Consider the following 18,798-nt stretch of genomic DNA (forward strand, 5'->3'; position numbering starts at 1 on the left):
GACACCAGGAAAAGTATTGTAGACCTGCACCAGACTGGGAAGAGTGAATCTACAATAGGCAAGCAGCTTGGTGTGAAAAAATCAACTGTGGGAGCAATCATCAGAAAATGGAAGACATACAAGACCACTGATAATCTCCCTCCATCTGGGGCTCCACGCAAGATCTCATCCCGTGGGGTCAAAATGATCATGAGAACGGTGAGCAAAGATCCCAGAACCACACGGGGGGACCTGGTGAATGACCTGCAGAGAGCTGGGACCAAAGTAACAAAGGTCACCATCAGTAACACACTACAACGGCAGGGAATCAAATCCCGCAGTGCCAGACGTGTTCCGCTGCTGAAGCCAGTGCATGTCCAGGCCCGTCTGAAGTTTGCCAGAGAGCACATGGATGATACAGCAGAGGATTGGGAGAATGTCATGTGGTCAGATGAAACCAAAGTAGAACTTTTTGGTATAAACTCAACTCGTCGTGTTTGGAGGAAGAAGAATACTGAGTTGCATCCCAAGAACACCATACCTACTGTGAAGCATGGGGGTGGAAACATCATGCTATGGGGCTGTTTTTCTGCCAAGGGGACAGGACGACTGATCCGTGTTAAGGACAGAATGAATGGGGCCATGTATCGTGAGATTTTGAGCCAAAACCTCCTTCCATCAGTGAGAACTTTGAAGATGAAACGAGGCTGGGTCTTCCAACATGACAATGATCCAAAACACACCGCCCGGGCAACAAAGGAGTGGCTCCGTAAGAAGCATTTGAAAGTCCTGGAGTGGCCTAGCCAGTCTCCAGACCTCAACCCCATAGAAAATCTGTGGCGGGAGTTGAAAGTCCGTGTTGCTCGGCGACAGCCCCAAAACATCACTGCTCTCGAGAAGATCTGCATGGAGGAATGGGCCAAAATACCAGCTACTGTGTGTGCAAACCTGGTAAAGACCTATAGTAAACGCTTGACCTCTGTTATTGCCAACAAAGGTTATGTTACAAAGTATTGAGTTGTATTTTTGTTATTGACCAAATACTTATTTTCCACCCTGATTTACGAATAAATTCTTTACAAATCCTACCATGTGGATTCATGGATTTTTTTTTTTTTTTTTTTCACATTCTGTCTCTCACAGTTGAAGTGTACCTCTGGTGCAAATTACTGACCTCTGTCATCATTTTAGGTGGGGGAACTTGCACAATCGGTGGCTGACTAAATACTTTTTTGCCCCACTGTATTTAAAATAAACATAAGAAACACCCTTTTGGTCGGGCTGTGCACAAATGTGAACAGTACAACAGTACATATTTTAACTGAACATATGTAAATCATTCTGGCACATCCAGACGTTCCTGTCTGTCTGGCCACATATTTTCATCTACATCACAAGAGATATTTTCCCTTGCAATGCAGCAAGAAAAGTATATCCTGCAGTGGCGAATTCAACCTCTGCATGACTCTGCTGTGATGTCATCACATGCTACATCCATGGCTGCTAGCAGGGCCATTTGCGCATGTGAATGCCAGTCATAAACCTTCCACCAAACCACTGTCTGACCAGATGTGAGTGGTGACAATGGACATTATCCCACACAACAACATACTTGTTGAGTTGGCCTCCACCCCTCTCATTCTCAGGGACAAATGACTAGATGTTGTGGAGGTTGCACTAATGGTTTTGAGAATTTTCATTCTGATCCGAGAAAAGCACCAAAGCGACTGAGAATCATTGAGCATTTAACTGGATTTATTTGAATCAAAGATAACAAGAAGAAGTAAATTATCTGAGTCAGTAGAATCAGAGGAGAAGTTGAAACAAATAAACACAAAACTAGAACCCAACCAGAAAGCGAGAGAGAGCAAGAAACTGATTTCAGCAGGTGATTTACTTCCTGTTTTACTTCTAAAAATGGCTACGCTCCGCCCACACAGGACAGGCCAAACAGGAAGTGTTGGAGCTGTCACACCTCTCACATGGTGAAAATCAGATGACCACTGAAGGTGGTTAGATGGTTATCACTGTCATATACCGTTGAACCAGCCCAGAGACGTACAGTCACCTGATCTCCAACCTCTAGAAGCACTGAGGCTCCATTAGAGGCGCTTGGCCACCCAGTTGATTGAGTTTCATATGCAAAAAAAATGATCTCTTCATTCCTGAATAGATAAGCACCTGTGTGTGTGCTGTCACGTCCTAGTACTTTCCAGTCAAAGTGGTAGGCTCCTCTCACTGGTGCAGTGAAAATACCTGTGGGACATTTGTTTTTGTTAAATGGAAAATCAGCTGTTAGAACATCTGGAACATCAGCCTGACATCAACATAGCTGAGAAGTGACATTCAGTGTTATTACCTGTGTTTTTGTTGTAGGCATTTCCAATGTTTGTGACAACATGTTTGAAGATCAGAGTAGTGCGGCCATTGAAGGGTCCAGTATCTCCATAACCTTGTTCCAGCAGAGAGGCTGAGAAAGCCACCTGTGTGACTGAGAGAGAGAGAAAATTCATTTTAAACTTCCTGTTTTAGAGTTAGACTCTTCGCACAAAAGTGACCATGACAAAAACTTTACAGCTTAAAGCGTTTCACTGTCACAGAAGAAATCAAACTCTGTCAAACTGAAATTTGATTGAATCTATTTCAATCAAACTCGTCCTTTAGATCAGACAGGAAGGTATTTTGTAGCTTCTGCCAAGACAACAAACTGTGTTATTCAGTGTTTTAGTTGCATCTTGGTTTGTGCTTCAGACAAACATGAACTCAGTTTAATGTCATTCAGTAAATTAGATGCAGTAATGAACTTAATGTGTGTTCTGAAGCTTAAAGAGTGCTTTCACTTTGATGACCTGCACAGAGTGGGGATACACCTGTAAACAACACCTCTGTTAATCACAGGTAACAATCACAAAAACCCTCTACTCGCTCTCCCACATTATTAGAACTACAAACATGGCTGCAGTTTTTATTTATTGCAATATCTGAGAGTCAATATTTTATGGTTTGGACTGGCTGTAGTTTCAAATACTAATTTGTGGTGGTGCTTGGACTGTGGTGCCGTGCGAACGTGGAGTTTTAGGCTTAAAATTAGAAACTGGTTGAAGGACATACAGGCAGACAAACAAAAATCATCCATTCAAAACATTCTGACATCCTGTTGCCGGTTTCACGCTCATCAGTATTTGACTACTCAATCACTTGGAGTAAATCAGCACTACTGACTCTAAATTGTAATTCATATATTGTAATTTTAAATTGCTATTGGGAAGAGTTGTCACCATTAAAATTATGATTCTGCTTAAAATAAACTACACCGATACCTAATAAACCCTCTCTTAAAATCATCACTGGTAGGTCTAAAAACATGACGGTGGTCTACAACTACCAAATTTGTATCACTACTTCTGATCCAATAGATTAAAAATTGATTAAACCAAGCTTATTAGACAGCTCTTGGCTGGACCTGGAACAAATTTCTAATCTGCCTTTCATATACTCCAGTATCATGACTTAGTTATCTTAATTAATTCCCATCAGGCTGGGAATTCTTAAAATTAAGAATTCCAAGTCTTCACTTATCCCATGTAAATGAACACCCATTAGGAACAATCCAGGTCATAAAAGGAAGATATGAAAATGTCGAGTCATGAGTAACGTGTCATAGTCTAGAACATCTTATGTGAAACTGAAACTTGAATTAAAATATGGAATCAGCAAAAGTAATTTTCTTGAATATCAGCAACTGAAAGCCTTCATGTGAAAAATGTTAAATGTGTCTGAAAATGTGTCAAATATAGAGATATTTCAGCATTTCTAGATTTCAGATTTTGACACAGTACCATGTTGCTGCTGCTTCATCTGGTTGGCCTCAGTCCTCTGGTTCTGCAGTTCAGTCTTCAACTTTCCTGCTTGTTCTGAGAAAAATGTAAAATTGTCCTTGAGCACAAACTAAAGACATTTAAACACAGTCACACCACTTTATGGACAGATTATAAAGTGATGAGCCAAATGTGAGTCAATTATCTGCACCTAACATTTCTACAGAGCAGAGCCCACACCTCCAGCAGAGCTTCAACAGCATCCCGAGGGAGAATGGCAACATTGAGTCAGAATGGACCATGTTCTGCGCCATCATTGCTGAAGCCATGGCCCTGAGCTGTGGTCGCAAGGTGGTTGGTGCCTGTCGTGGTGGCAACCCCCGAACCAAATGGTGGACACCGAGGGTGAGGGGATAGCCACCAGGCAGAAGGAAGAGTCCTATCGGGCTTGGTGAGCCTGTAGGACTTTGGAGGCAGCCGATAGATACCCACAGGCCAAGCGGAACGTGGCTTGGGCAGTGGCCGACGCAAAAACTCGAGTGCTGGAGGAGTTTGGAGAGGCCATGGAAAAAGACCTTTTGATTGCCCCGAAGAGATTCTGGCAAACCATTAGGAGAATCATGAGGGGAAAGCCGTGCTCTACCTGCACTGTGTATAAGGCAGGTGGAGCACTGCTCACTTCGATTGAAAATATTGTTGGGCAGTGGAAGAAATACTTAAAGGACCTCCTTAATCACACTGGCATGTCTTTTGAGGAGGAAATATAGTCTGGGGATGAGAGGAACTATTCGTCTATCTCTGGAAGTGAGGTCACTGAGGCAGTTAAACAACTCCTTGGTGGCAGAGCCCCTGCGGTGGATGAGGTCTGCCCTAAGTTCCTGAAGGCTCTGGATGTTGTAGGGCTGTCTTGGTTGACACGCCTCTACAATGTTGTGTGGAGATCAGGGGCAGTACTTCTGGATTGGCAGATTGGGCTTGTGGTTCCCATCTTTAAGAAGGGGACTGGAGGGTGGGATTCAACTATAGGGGGATCACTAAGTCCATGCCAGGGTGCTGGAAAGAAGAGACTGTCTGTTAGCTGAATCTCAGATACAGGAGGAGCAATGCAGTTTTTGACCTGGTCATGGAACACTGGACCAGCTCTTTATCCTTTCAAGGATACCTGAGGATGCATGGGAGTTTGCCCAACCAGTCTACATGTATTTTGTGGACTTGGAGAAGGCGTTTGACCTTGTCCCTCGGGGTGTCCTTTGGGAGGTGCTTCAGGAATATGGGGTTATCTGGCTATTGCTACAGGCCATTTGATCCTTGTAAGACCATTGCTTGGTCCACTTAGCTGGCAATAAGTCGGACTTGTTCCCAGTGGGTGATGGATGCCGTCAGGGCTGTCCTTTGTCACCGATTCTGTTTATAACCTTTTTGTAAAGAATTTCTAGGCATAGCCAAGTGGCAGAAGGCTTTCATTCGGGTGGTCTCAGAATCTCATCTCTGCTTTTCACAGTTAATGTGGTTCTGTTGGCTTCATCAGGTGATTGCCTGCAGCTCTTACTGGAAGGGTTTGCAGCCGAGTGTGAAGCGGTGGGAATGAAAATCAGCACCTCCAAATCTGACGTCATGGTCCTCAGCCTGAAAATGGTGGAGTGCCCATTCCGGGTGTGGCGCAAGTCCTTCCCCAAGTGGAGGAGGATCTCGCCCCTTTAAGTATCTTGGGGTCTTGTTCACGAGTGACGGGAGAAAGGATGGGAGATCGACAGACAGATTGTTGCTGCACCTGCAGTGATGCATGCACTGTACCGGTCCACCGTGGTGAACACAGAGCTTAGCTCTGGCTTGGCTTAAAAGATATATCTTTTAGGGTGAGGAGTTCGGGCCAGCTGAGAGATATTAACTCTCAGCTGGCCTTTAAACGCCTTGGTGTACGGATAAGCTGGAGGAGGTGGGTAGAGATATGGTGGGCTGAGCTTCTGTGCTTAGGCTGCTACCCCTGCAACCCGGCCCCGAATAAACGGAAGAAGATGGATGGATGGCTTTCATACAGTACCTTCTGACAGCTGCTTCAGCTGGTTCATCTCAGTTTTCTGACTCTCCAGCTTTGCTTCTAGTTCTGAGAAAATACCATAGAAATAAAAAGAAAAATCTCACTGACAGCACACAGTAATTCACAGGTTTTTATCTATAAGTAGGAGAGTAACTGTGGCTCTCATTCTGTTCATGCTACACTGAGCAGTGGCCTCCTCCATGTCCCCACATCCTCCACCTCCACCTCATCTTTATCCACAGTCTGTGAACTCTGGCTGTCCACTCTGTGTTTTCTGAATGTATGTAAAAGATGGCCACTAAAGCTTACCCCAGATCACTGGAAGAGTGATTTGGGTTACATTCTGCCATGTCCCGTGTGTCATTTTCCTGTCTACTCTCCACTGTTCCTCCCCCGATAATGACTAAAAATGCCTGAGGAAAAAAAACAAGATTTGAAGGCTAATCTTTTGGTCATATGTATATCCAGAACTCACATATACTTTTGGAGATATTCTCAGCTGCAACATTAAAAAAACCACCTTGTTGGAATATTGATGTTACACAGCTATGTCTTCATCCATGAAGAGTTTAAAAAATCTGGATGTCTAACAAGTAAAAAGAGCAACTTATATCTGCAGGTAGAGATATAACACAGACTTTAAATGATGGTTAGAATTGTTGTATCAGCAGAAACTGGTGTTTAAGTAAATGTTGAATTATTTGGTTTGGAAGAGTTTGCCATGAAGAGGAGCTGTGAGCTGTTTCATTATAAACACATTACAGTCAGTTCCTGATGTTGAGATGAAAAAAAAAATGTTTTTTTCCTGGTATAAAATAATAGGATATTTTGAAATAAACGTTTTTTATGGGAGTTTTTTTTTTTAATTTTTTTCTTTAAAATCAAATGTATGAAAAGACAAAATAAAATAAATGTATCATATGGACCAGGTCAATGATGGTTTGCACACAGTACCTTTTGACTGTCGCTTCAACTGGTTGATCTCAGTCTTCTGTCGCTTCAGCTTCACTGCTTTTTCTGAAATAAGTGCAAAATGAATTTGTTTCCCTGTACCATGAATTTCTATGAAGATTACTTTAAAATTTCTATACCAAAATATTCAGTTTCACAAGAAAACACATGACCATGAATGTTGGTCATTCCTGTTTCTGATGTTCTGGATATTTCTGGAGTCACACTGGTACCTTGCTCTCTCTGTAGGACAGTGATCCGCTCTGTCTGCAAAGCCAGTGAGGTGGTCAGCTCTCTCAGCTCAGCGTGGATGTCCTGTGGACAGGACTGTTGGCCTGCAGTCTGTGTCTGATCTGCTGAAACAGAGCAGACCAGAAGCAAAAGTGGGAGAAACATGATGATCTTCATTCTGTCAACAGAAACCTGCTGTATAACTGTCATCTGTTAATCTGAGAGTTTTATAACGAGGGGAAAAGAGGCGTGAATGAGGAGGTTTCTGCCCCACATGTCCCCTCATCCTCCACCTCACACACTGCAGAGCCACAAGACCACGCCTCCTACAGGTGCTGTTGGTGAATGATTGAAGAGGCAGACTGCATGCATAAACAATCAGGGTCATGTAAACAGAGCAGGAATGAAGAGATATCGTCCCAAAAGTTTGATTCTGTTCATCAGTTCCCAACGCTCCTTCACAAACAAAGACCATCCAAGCATTTTCTGTAATCCTAAAACTGGACTTTGTATGTAAATAAATGTAACATTTTTTTTCATTGAATGTTGGCTTGATCATGTCAGCTGTGACTTCACAGAGCAAAAGAGAGGAAACCTTTGTTTGTCAAGCTTGTTGAACAAAGTACAATTCGATAATGCTCAAAACCTCCAACACACTGACATCAGCTTCTCTATGATTACTGGAAATCAACAGATATATTTAATCTTCTTTGTAAATAACTGCTCATTGCAAAGCCTCTGTCCAGTAAGTGGGCGTCACAAACTGTGGGCAAGGAAAACCCACAAAATAAACTCTTGCTTTTTCCCAACAGACCTATTGACTTGTCACAGTAGTGAAAGTACAGGTGGAACTAATGTCACTTCAAAACAAACCACACAAGTGTCAGTGTGTTAGAATATCTCCACCAGACCCTGATCAGTCTCAGTGCTTACTCTGTCATTTATGGCTCATAGGGAGCCCGTCCTGTTCTCGTTAAAGTTTTGTTTATAGCTGGCAGAGCTTATCTAAATCATTTTGCCAATGTTTGACAATTTTACACAAAGACTCTTTTTTCCCTATTTACTGATTAGTCAGTGTTTTGGGTTCACTTTGAAAGAATTTACTCACGTGACTGTGTAAAAAGTTTTCAGTATGAGTTTCAAATGACAAAAAATTCTGATCTACAATGATACCTAGATACCTATTAGATGTGACGTTTTCAATTTCAGTCCCTTAAATGGTTTTAATCTTAAGAAACGTTGATAACAACTCTTTGCCATTTGAGAATAACATGAAGTTGGATTTCTTTGCATTTAATACTGTGAGAAAAGAGGAGACGACCCAGCAACATGGACACTGTGTTCAAGCTGATGTTAGGTTACAGCATTTATAGAAATAACAATATGTTTAGTCTGTTTACCAAAATGTCATGATCAGCTGTGACAAAAACCTTCCTCAAGTCATGAAAAAGAGTAGCACAATGTTGTTCACTACTTTAATTGCCAGTTATTGTGCTGTGTTGTTGGTTGAATCCTAGCTATAAACCTGATGGTTTATAGGTGAGTTTGTGGGGAATGACAATGAACTATAGCCAGCAAAGAGCATCCTGACGCAGGAGTCTTTGTTCTCCAAGTGAGAGAGAGAATGATGTACTACAGCAGTGATCACGTCTGTGCTAGATACACATATTACAATATATTTAATATCTATCGATTTCAGTAAGACTATTTATTTGAAGATTTAAGCTGCTGCATAAATTGAACATTTACTAATATCTCAAGAGATGGACTAGCATACATAAAACACTCTTTCTTTTAAGCAAGAGTACAAATACAGTTACCCTGTGCTTGTTTTTAAAACACTATTTTTTCTACTTCTACTTCTGCAGTTTGTAATAGCAAACTTAAATCTAGGCTGAAGAAAACATTCCAGCTTTTGTTTGATGGGATTGCTAAAGCAGGAAATCCAGTCCATCTGAGTCAGCTCTACACAGATCTACAAAGAAACGTTGTTTGAAATAAGAGTAAACCAAGAGAATAAATTTTCAGGTGTATCTTAAAGGTAATAGGCACGTTGCGATTTCATTTACAAATCATCCAGCGATTGGTTAAAGATGGTGAAAGTTTACCTGCTGTTGTACAGTAGCACGGTAAATCATTAACGAACCTGCTCCTTAAAAAAATTGCGTCTTCCATTGACGTGTTTCACTGTTAAATAAACTTGGTAGGTTTTTGACTGCTGTTACACTGCAAATACTATAATGTGGTATAATAACCTATAAATAGCTAAATGACTGCAACTGCTTTAAAAAAATGCGTATATTGTTTTAATGTTATAATGGCAATGGTAATCTTATCAGTGAGACAGTCTGTCTTGATATCTCAATAAAATGAGCAATGCCCACTAGTAGGGATGGGTATTGATAAGATTTTCACGATTCCGATTCCATTTTCGATTCTGTTTAACGATTCGATTCTCTTATCGACTCTCGTTAAAAAAGGAGAACACTAAGGTCGATTAGCTTAGAACTTTGTTTTATATCTTCTCTTTGAACAAGATAGAAATTTAGGAGTAACATGGCCTTACAAACCCAACAGTGAGATCTTAAGAGATCCAGCCTACGGCTCTTCAATGGGGTGTCACAGGGTCCCCAGGAAAAAAATTGTAAATGTAAAATAATAAAATAAATATTCTTCTGTAGCAATAACAAAGTATAACATAAATCATTCTGTAGCAATTACACAAGAATAGCCAGTAATGTCCCTGCCTACAATTAAACACATTCACTTACTGAAAATCATCTGCTGTGGCAAACAGTGTTGGTCAAGTTACTTGAAAAAAGTAATCAGTAATTAATTACTGATTACTCCCCCCAAAAAGTAATCCCGTTACTTTACTGATTACTTATTTTCAAAAGTAATTAATTACTTAGTTACTTAGTTACTTAGTTACTTTTTAAAAACACGATTTACAACCTGAAGAGGTGATAAAGTGATAGATCTTTCAGCCCAATTCTACTTTTTCTACATAATCCATCATACAAAATGTAATCAAATGGAAAAGTCTCTTTTTTTAACTTGTTTTATCAGTTTTAATCTTTTAACTTTATGCATCAAGCAAAACATTTAATTATATGCAACATTCTCTGACTTGAATAAATTAGTTTAACATTTAAACCTATTTTCTACACATTCCAGCACATAAAATAAAATATTTTTTGTGTTTTCACTCACTCTTTCAAACAGATGCAAGTAAAACACAGCAGAAAATAAATAAAGTCAAAGACTCAGCGGTCCTTTTGCTCTATTTTCACCTGTAAAGCAGGAGCAGGGTAGGCGGAGGGTTACCCTGGTGCAGGTGTGCTGCGGTCAGTTGAAGAATCCGCGCGAGTTTCTCTGTGAGTTTCCCATCACGTCGTAGCTACTCGGTGCTTGCTCGGAAGTTTAGGGGTTTTTTTCGCTGTAAAAAGAAGTTTTCTTCCCACGCACGATGGACGCTAATGTTTTTGTCACTTTTTATGGAATCAAACTCAAAGTAAGGTCAGTACTTCCACGCTTTAAACGCTGCACGCTCATACTCTCTCCCGCACTCGATATATTATCCATTGTTGATCTGCACACAGCTGCTGTCACCAACGTCGCACTTGCTTACGTCACTGTCATGAGACATTCTCGCAAAAAAATCACGGTTTTAGTAACGCAGTAACGCAGCGTTCCTACGGGAAAGTAACGGTAATCTAATTACCGATTTTGCAATAGTAATCCCTTACTTTACTCGTTACTTGAAAAAAGTAATCAGATTACAGTAACGCGTTACAAGTAACGCGTTACTGCCCATCTCTGGTGGCAAACGGGTGCAAGCCTTTGACCACAAACTGAGTCTCTGCTCGGTGACATTCGTCTATCCTGGCCTGAAAGGAGACGCTGCCGGCAGACTGCAGCGAGAGCTGCCAGCATCTGAGCCAGACTCTGTCTGTCTCATCATGGTCACCTAAATGCACAGTAATGGCAGGTTTGTAATAAGGCAGATCGCGCTAACATAATATGCGCTGTTAGTTGATTATTTACCTGCCGCATTAACGGGAGAGGACGTGCAAACGTTACCGCTGCTGCTGGGTTGAGATTCACGAGCGGAATTAAAAACACGACATTCATTTAAGGTCATCGCGTGTTTTGTGAGCAAATGCTTTTGCATATTCGTAGTGTTTCCTCCCTTAAATGAAATATCTACTTTGCAAGTATTGCAAGTTGCCCTGTTGTCATCCGTTCTCGTAAAGTATAACCAAACTTTTGAGTGTTTGAGCCGCCGTGTTTCCTGCCAGGTAAATGACGCTCCGCAACGTGGTGACGTCATTCGGGGCGACTGGAATCGCTAAGAGAATCGTTTGCAAAAATGGCAAACGATTCCAAGGAAGTGAAACAGTGGGAACCGGTTCTCAACAAGAACCGGGTTTCGATAGCTTAAATTGTCACAGCTGGGGCAGCAGCTTTGTGATGTGTGGAAAAGAGGACTCGAATGCAGCACTTACTGAGATGCGAGGGTGGTTAATTATGAATGACAGAACACAAAGTGGGGATGGAAAAAACAGAACTCAGGATAAACTAAATTGGGAGAAACTAAACTGTAGTATGGCAAACCTGAACACAGGAGGAGGACAGCAGGGAGAGTACACAGTGGATGACACGAAGAATGCTGGGTAGAGAGAGAGATGTGGAGAAACAATGGATAATAATAATAATAATAATAATAATAATAATAATAATAATAATAATACAACAAACACAAAATCACTGAGCCTACGGACTCAGTACCATGACATAAATTGAGATGTTGATAATCTGACATCAATGCTTATGTCCTATGACTATTGCACAGTTGGCACAAATTGTGCAGCTATGCAAATAATCACTCAACCATGAATGGTTTTTATTTACAGACAGGAAAGTTTGTAATGTCTGTACAAAAAAAGCACTTTTATAGCAAATGGTGTCAATTTTGTCTCTTTAGCTTTCTCCTTCATCTTGCTGTCTATACCCAACCACGATGTCCAGCAAGACAATAAACTGAATGTCTTTATTTGTGTTTGGAATGATTTTTTTAATATAATTGTTTATATTTAAAAAGAATTCATTAAATGGAACATTAATAGTTCACTGAAGCTGAGGGAATGAGCTGGATCTGCACTAACATGTCCTGAGCAGATACCTGTCCCAGGTACTGATATGAACTTTATCTGTGAATGCACCTGTAGAAGTTTCCTGCAGTAAACTATAAGAAGCAGGTCAAACATCAGGGCCCTGTTTCAGGAAGCCGGTTTAGTGGAAAAACTGAGTAAGTATACCCTGAGTTAACGAAAACTCTGGGTTTTCGGTTTCACAAAGCGAGTTCAGCTGCAGCCTCAGTGAGTCACTATGACGACACACTCCGTGAAGCTAACCTGCCCCCTAGCAGGTTTACTACAACTAACCCTGACTGTCTCCGCCCCTTTGTCGGAAACCTGACAGTAGGAAGTGTCGGACATGGCGTGTCCCTTCCTTGAAGAGCCAGTAGATCGTGAAGCCCAAATTCTCCGCAGAGCTCTCCGCCGGGAGAGAGTGATTAGAGCGCGTTTGGACATTTTATCATTTCCTGATGATTTTCTGTGCGAACGTTACCGTTTCTCAGCACAATCTATAAGTTATTTGGATAACATCCTCAGGCCATATATTACGCATGTGACACATCGCGGACATTCTCTCAGTTCATTGCATATTATTTGTATTGCACTTCGGTTTTTTGCAAACGGGAGCTTTCTGTATAATATTGGTGACGCTGAGCACGTTTCCAAGGCTACCGTCTGTCGGGCAGTCAGGAATGTTACAGTTGCACTGAAACGTCTCCTGTACTCGTCTGTGGTGTTCCCCGGTCATAGACCCACAAGATTTATCAAAGAGGGATGCCACAAAATTGCAGGTATCAGGATGAACGAAACTTAATGTATGATGTGGTGATACTTGGACTACTACTTAAATTGCACATTTATTTTCAGGGTTCCCAGGCGTGATTGGCTGTATAGATGGCACTCACATTCCAATCATTGCTCCTTCAGTAAATGAAGGAGACTATGTGAACAGGAAGTCTTTCCACAGCATTAATGTACAGGTACATAGTTCCCTGTAGCATGTCAAACTAACAAATTATTTCATTATAGTAATGGATGCTAATTTGTGTTCTCTGCACTGTGAAGATCATATGTGATGCTGCCAACATTATCACAAATGTGGAAGCCAAGTGGCCAGGCTCTGTCCATGACTCACGAATATTCCGTGAATGTACACTGAGCACAAAATTTGGACATGGTGAGTTGAGAATACTTTAAAATATATAAAGACCAATTGCTTCAGGGACATTTGAACTGAAGTGTACCCTTCTGTCTTAGGAGAGTTCACTGGCTACTTGCTTGGTGATAGGGGGTATCCATGTTTACCCTATTTGCTTACCCCTTACTCTGACCCTGAACCGGGCCCACAGCAGCGATATAATCTGGCTAATTGCAGGACAAGAGCCAGAGTTGAAATGACTATCGGAATGCTTAAGGCCCGGTTCCAGTGCCTGCAAAGACTCAGGGTCACCCCAGAAAGGGCATGTGACATTATTGTGGCATGTGTGATTCTTCACAACATTGCCACAATTAGAGGAGAACACTGTCCTTCTGAACCAAACAGCAGCAGTGATCCAAACCATGAACATCCTGACCCTCCCACGGACATACAAGATGGAAGAGCAGTCAGAGACACCATATGTCACAATCATTTCTTTTGACCCATCACCTCAACATGTTGAAAGACGAATAAACAGATTTTTTGTTCAACTGGCTTTATTGGTCGCCTGTGTTTCCTGTACACAAAGTATTAAAAGATGTAAACCTCATAAAGTGTCTCTGTTGCTTCCTCCTCTGTAACAGCTGTCAATGTTTCTTCATTATTTTCCTGTAGTAAAGAAATAAACAACATTGCTGTTCTACTGTAAACTCATATAATCTGTGGAGTATTACTCACAACTGCATGTTGGTCTGGCTCAACAGGAGGCTGCACCAGATGCAGTACACCATCACCATCAACTGATAGAATATGAGGTTTATACAGGTCACTTATAACTTACAAGGGACCAAATGGCAATTAACAAACATACCAATCACCTTACACTTCATTGTCATTATGCTCTCAAAGACAACCAAGACTGAGGGAAGGCAAAATCAGTAGGAAAATAACTTCACTACAAAATACTCCATTATGGTAAAGAGTTTATCAAATGAATGAGTAGCACTGCAAAGGTGACTGTGAAGAAAGGATGTATGCACATCATGTATTATTTTGAATTTACCCCCTATGTAGGCACTTGTGTCTTGCGGGGTTATTGCCTCAGAGGATGTCCCCGCAGAGATGCCTTCGGCCACAGGGCGCCCACTGTTTTGGCTGAGGGCCAACTGCTCAGCCTCTGTGAGTGGTGGTGGTGGAGGACCCCCACCTGTTTTTCGGGCCTCCGCTTTTTTTCTGTTGGCTATAACGGGCCACATTTGAGCATACAGAGTAAGCAAATATGTACTTGTAATGTGCTCAGATAATTTCAATAAGTGCTTACAGAAAGAAAATTAATGTAGCCTCTAACTGCAATTGATTTACATCGGACAAACAGACCAAGCACTATGGCTCATAATACAATTACACCTTACCTGTTTGGACTATATTTTTATATTTCATTTTTACTTGCTGCCAGGAACGTTTGGGGCCTGTTGGGTTGCACCTGCGCTCACATCACATCACAAAATAAAATGTATAAAATAACAAATAAAATAACATATGATAAAATAACGTGTTAAATGGGTGGAAATCCCTCGATCAATGTTTAAATTAACACTCACGCATTGACTCTGTCGGCTATGTTTGCCATGCATGCTCCCTTTCTTTTGCAGCTGTGGCTGTGTTACTTTTTTCCGTGGAATTTGCATGTTATCGGCATATGCTGCCATCAGAATTTCGGCCTCAAGCGCTGTGAAATACATTGACCGCGCCTTCTTTCCCTCCGTCTCCATGGTGACTCGCTTAATCTGTGCTCCGCTTATCAGGGCTTTATGTATCCTCGTCCGCGCGCTTCACTTGGGGTTAAAGCAACTCCGCGTTGACTGAACTAATTGTTATCAGCCTTTCTGAAACCGAATATTCCGAGTTGGACAGTTCGGGGTTACTCAACCGTGAGTGTCGTTTTTCACTCTGAGTTTTCCAAACCGGCTTCCTGAAACAGGGCCCTGGATACCAATGCTGATTTCTGTATAATTGTTTATCTCCTCCGCAAATCGCTACCTTATCAAGGTGGAGGGGTTTGTGTGTCCCAGGGATCCCAGGGGTATGTTGTCTGGGGGCTTTTGTCCCCTGTTAGGGTTTCCCATGGCAAATTGGTCCTGGGTGAGGGACCAGACAAAGAGGGATTAAGAAAACCCCTATGACAAGACCATCGAGGGAACAGTTCACCCTCCCTGGGATAGGGTTACCGAGGCCCCGCCTTGGAGCCAGGCCCGGGGACCGTGCCCGAGGGCGAGCGTCTGGTGGCCAGGCCTTAGTCCATAGGGCCCGGCCGCGCACAGCCCGAAAAAAGGGACATGGGCCCATGTTCCTGCAGGCCCACCACCCACAGGAGGCACCGTAGGGATTAGGTGCAATGTGAGCTGGGCAGCAGCCAGGAGCGGAGGTCGTGGCCAGTGTTGGGTAAGTTACTTTAAATTAGTAACTTAGTTACATTGCTAGTTACTTCTATCAAAAGTAACTCAGTTACTACAAGTTACTCGTTACTTTCAGAGTAACTAGTTACTAGGGAAAGTAACTTTGGTTTTACTCAGAATTCTCTTGTTAATGTGTTGCATCCGTAACTGGATACCCAGCAAGATTGCCAGTCTTCTAGCTTGCTTACTTGCCACAACTGCACTGTGCCACCTATAGAAAGGAAAAAATTATGTGCACATTTCTACGAGAGAAATCCCACGCCTGATTCTATCCTAGCCTGCTTTGTACATCCAACACAAAAACTGCAGTCGTGGTGCTTTCGATTGTACTCAGAACTCGGAAATTCTGCCTTCTGAATAGGAAGATGTAGGTAACACCAGACTGCAGATGAGCTGCATACAGGGCTGGACTGGGACAAAAAAATCGTCCCGGGCCCACCATTATAGGAAAAATCATAAAGCCTTTGAATGAAAATAAACACTGTTGTGACAGTGATGTTCACTGTTCTGATGGTATATATGCATCAATCTATCAATCGTTTGTTGTAAGACTCAGATAATTATTTTTTTTAAAAGTGAGACATTTTAAATGAGAATAAGAAAGTATTTCTTTGTGCCCCACCTTTCCCTTTTAATGCCCTACATGCCCCCCTGGCAACACTTTGCTAGACCCGCCCCTGCACAGTTACCAGCTGTCAGCTGCTTAGAAAAGGATCCTGGGGTTATTTGTCTCTCAGAAATAGTTCATAACTTCCCTTCAACTCATTCATGTCACCTAAAAGGTAAACCTGTTTCTCCATCACTGTTCAGCTCTGATGATTCAGTAAGGACATCTCCTGGTTTCATCTTCATGTTTCCCTCTCATCACATAACCAAACCATATCATGACCAGCAGCTTTACAGCTGTGGCTCCAGCAAACATCAGCTGATACTAGAAAGTAATATTAAATAAATTCTAACAACAGCTGATCAAGCTTAAACGTGCTGCTGTTGTTTACCGCGACATCCGCTGGTTTCCTCTTTCTGGCGCAAAGTGGGCGATAAACAAACAAGAGAGCCGATCAGCTGATCACTGATCAGTTTCATGATTGAAGTAGAAACAGCAGAGGCAGGGGGGGGAGAATGAGAGAAGAAGAGGCAGCTGTGCGGCGTAAACACAGAATAACTCCAGCTTTGTGTCTTTTTCATTGTAGCTGAAGTCCGGGACAAACTGTGTTCCTTTTCACCTCAATACGAAACGCATAATATTTTCTCTGAATACGAGACGATTCCGTTTTTTACAGGACTGTTGGCAACTCTAATAATTAACCTTATGAACAAAATAAAGTTCAACATCAGTAAATTAGCACCACCCAGCTGTATAGAAACTCCGTCATGCTAGCTAGTACGCAGTACGAAAAAGTCAGCATAACGAAAATAAACTCCACCTAAACTTGGTTTATATCTGACCCAGATGGACTGCAGGTTATAACTTCTTACCTGAAGTTCAGTTCACCTGACACTCGTACCAGCGGTCTCTCCTCTTGCCTCCCTTTTCCTTCGTCCACCTGCTGTCTTCCACCACTTGCTAATGTTATTGAATCTGTGGAAGCTCCGCGATAGCCACCACACGAAGTAACGAATAACGAGCCTATCTAAATCCCAGTAACGAGTAACGCGTTCCCGGTTTTGGCATAATAACTAGTTACCGTGCTCGTTACCACAATAATAGCGTAGTTACTGTAACGCGTTACTTAATAACGCGTTAGTCCCAACACTGGTCATGGCCGACCAATCCCTGGCTACCAAGACTAGCAATTGGGTCATGGAATGTCACCTCTCTGGTGGGGAAGGAGCCTGAGTTAGTGCATGAGGTTGAGAGGTACCGGCTAGACATAGTGGCTTGGGCTGTTATGTCTAGCCAACACCTCTCCAGCCTCCTGGAGAGGGGGCTGGACTCTGTCTCAGTCTGGAGTTGCCCCTGGTGAGAGGCGGCGGGCTGGGGTGGGTATCTTGTTATCGCCTCGGCTTGCTGCTGGTATGTTGGGGTTTCTCCCAGTGGATGAGAGGGTTTGTTCCCTTCGCCTTCAGGTCAGGGAATGGGTCCTAACCATCGTCTGCGCTTATATGCCGAGTGGAGGTTCAGAGTACCCAGCCTTCCCTGGGTGGGGTACTGGAGGGTGCTCCTCCTGGGGACTTTGTTTTCCTACTGGGAGACTTCAATGCTGACGTGGGCAATGACAGCGAGACCTGGAGCGGCGTGACTGGGAGGAACGGTCTCCCGGATCTGAACCCGAGGGGTGTTTTGTTTGTGGACTTCTGTGAAAACCACAGTTTGGCCATAAAGAACAGGATCTCGCCCCTTTAAGTATCTTGGGGTCTTGTTCACGAGTGACGGGAGAAAGGATGGGAGATCGACAGACAGATTGTTGCTGCACCTGCAGTGATGCATGCACTGTACCGGTCCACCGTGGTGAGCTCTAGGCCACAGGTCGATGATTGATTTTGTAATTGTATCACCAGACCTGAGGCCATATGTTTTGGAAACTCGGGTAAAGAGAGGGGCTGACCAGTCAACTGATCATCACCTGGTGGTGAGTTGATTGAGGTGGACGGCAGGACGCTGGACATACCTGGCACACCTTGTTATGACCCAGGTCATTGTTGCCATGTGGTGCTGTTACTCGCCACACCATGCGGGGGCATTGTTTGTACTCAGTGATGTCTGTGTTATATAAGTTTCCAGTTGGAGGCTGACCATTGGTGGAAGAGGGAATGAGGCCAGCTACAAATTGGGACCTGACTGGGCTGGCAGCCTCTCCTACTACTTCCTGTTTCCAGTGAGCTGCGCGTTTGGGGCCCTTGGGGCGTGTGACAGAGCTAGGCTGCAGTAAAAACAGTTTAGAGAGTCGTATCTGGACATGGTAGCTGTAGGGGTGGGAAGCCGTTTCTTTTACAACCCTTTTCTCCTGTTTCTGGTAGGGAGACAGGTTAGAGGTTTGTATTTTATTTTGGGGTTGACTCACTATAGATAAGCTAGTTCAGATTCATTTCCAGTGTGTTTTGT

At 42.7% G+C, this 18,798-nt stretch overlaps 1 protein-coding gene across 1 annotated transcript; it reads right to left on the reverse strand.

The window, feature by feature from the left end:
• Window positions 1–1,713: 1,713 nt before the first annotated feature.
• Window positions 1,714–7,423, reverse strand: LOC101467498 (uncharacterized). Its single transcript, XM_076889452.1, has 6 exons — window positions 7,020–7,423; window positions 6,790–6,852; window positions 5,839–5,901; window positions 3,819–3,893; window positions 2,339–2,470; window positions 1,714–2,235 (listed from the first exon to the last, which is right to left on the reverse strand). Exons 1-6 carry the CDS (start codon window positions 7,225–7,227, stop codon window positions 1,958–1,960), a joined length of 819 nt encoding a protein of 272 aa, XP_076745567.1. The 5' UTR covers window positions 7,228–7,423; the 3' UTR covers window positions 1,714–1,957.
• Window positions 7,424–18,798: the final 11,375 nt, after the last annotated feature.

Source organism: Maylandia zebra, linkage group LG10, assembly GCF_041146795.1.
Source record: "Maylandia zebra isolate NMK-2024a linkage group LG10, Mzebra_GT3a, whole genome shotgun sequence".
In the NCBI taxonomy this organism is placed as follows: domain Eukaryota; kingdom Metazoa; phylum Chordata; class Actinopteri; order Cichliformes; family Cichlidae; genus Maylandia; species Maylandia zebra.

Coding starts and splice junctions, on each gene's coding strand:
- LOC101467498 (XM_076889452.1), bottom strand. CDS start 7,227: ATGACAGTTATACAGCAGGTTTCTGTTGACAGAATGAAGATCATCATG. Junction 6,853..7,019: donor TGTCCTACAGAGAGAGCAAG/GTACCAGTGTGA, acceptor CACTTATTTCAG/AAAAAGCAGTGAAGCTGAAG. Junction 3,894..5,838: donor GCTGAAGCAGCTGTCAGAAG/GTACTGTATGAA, acceptor CATTTTTCTCAG/AACAAGCAGGAAAGTTGAAG.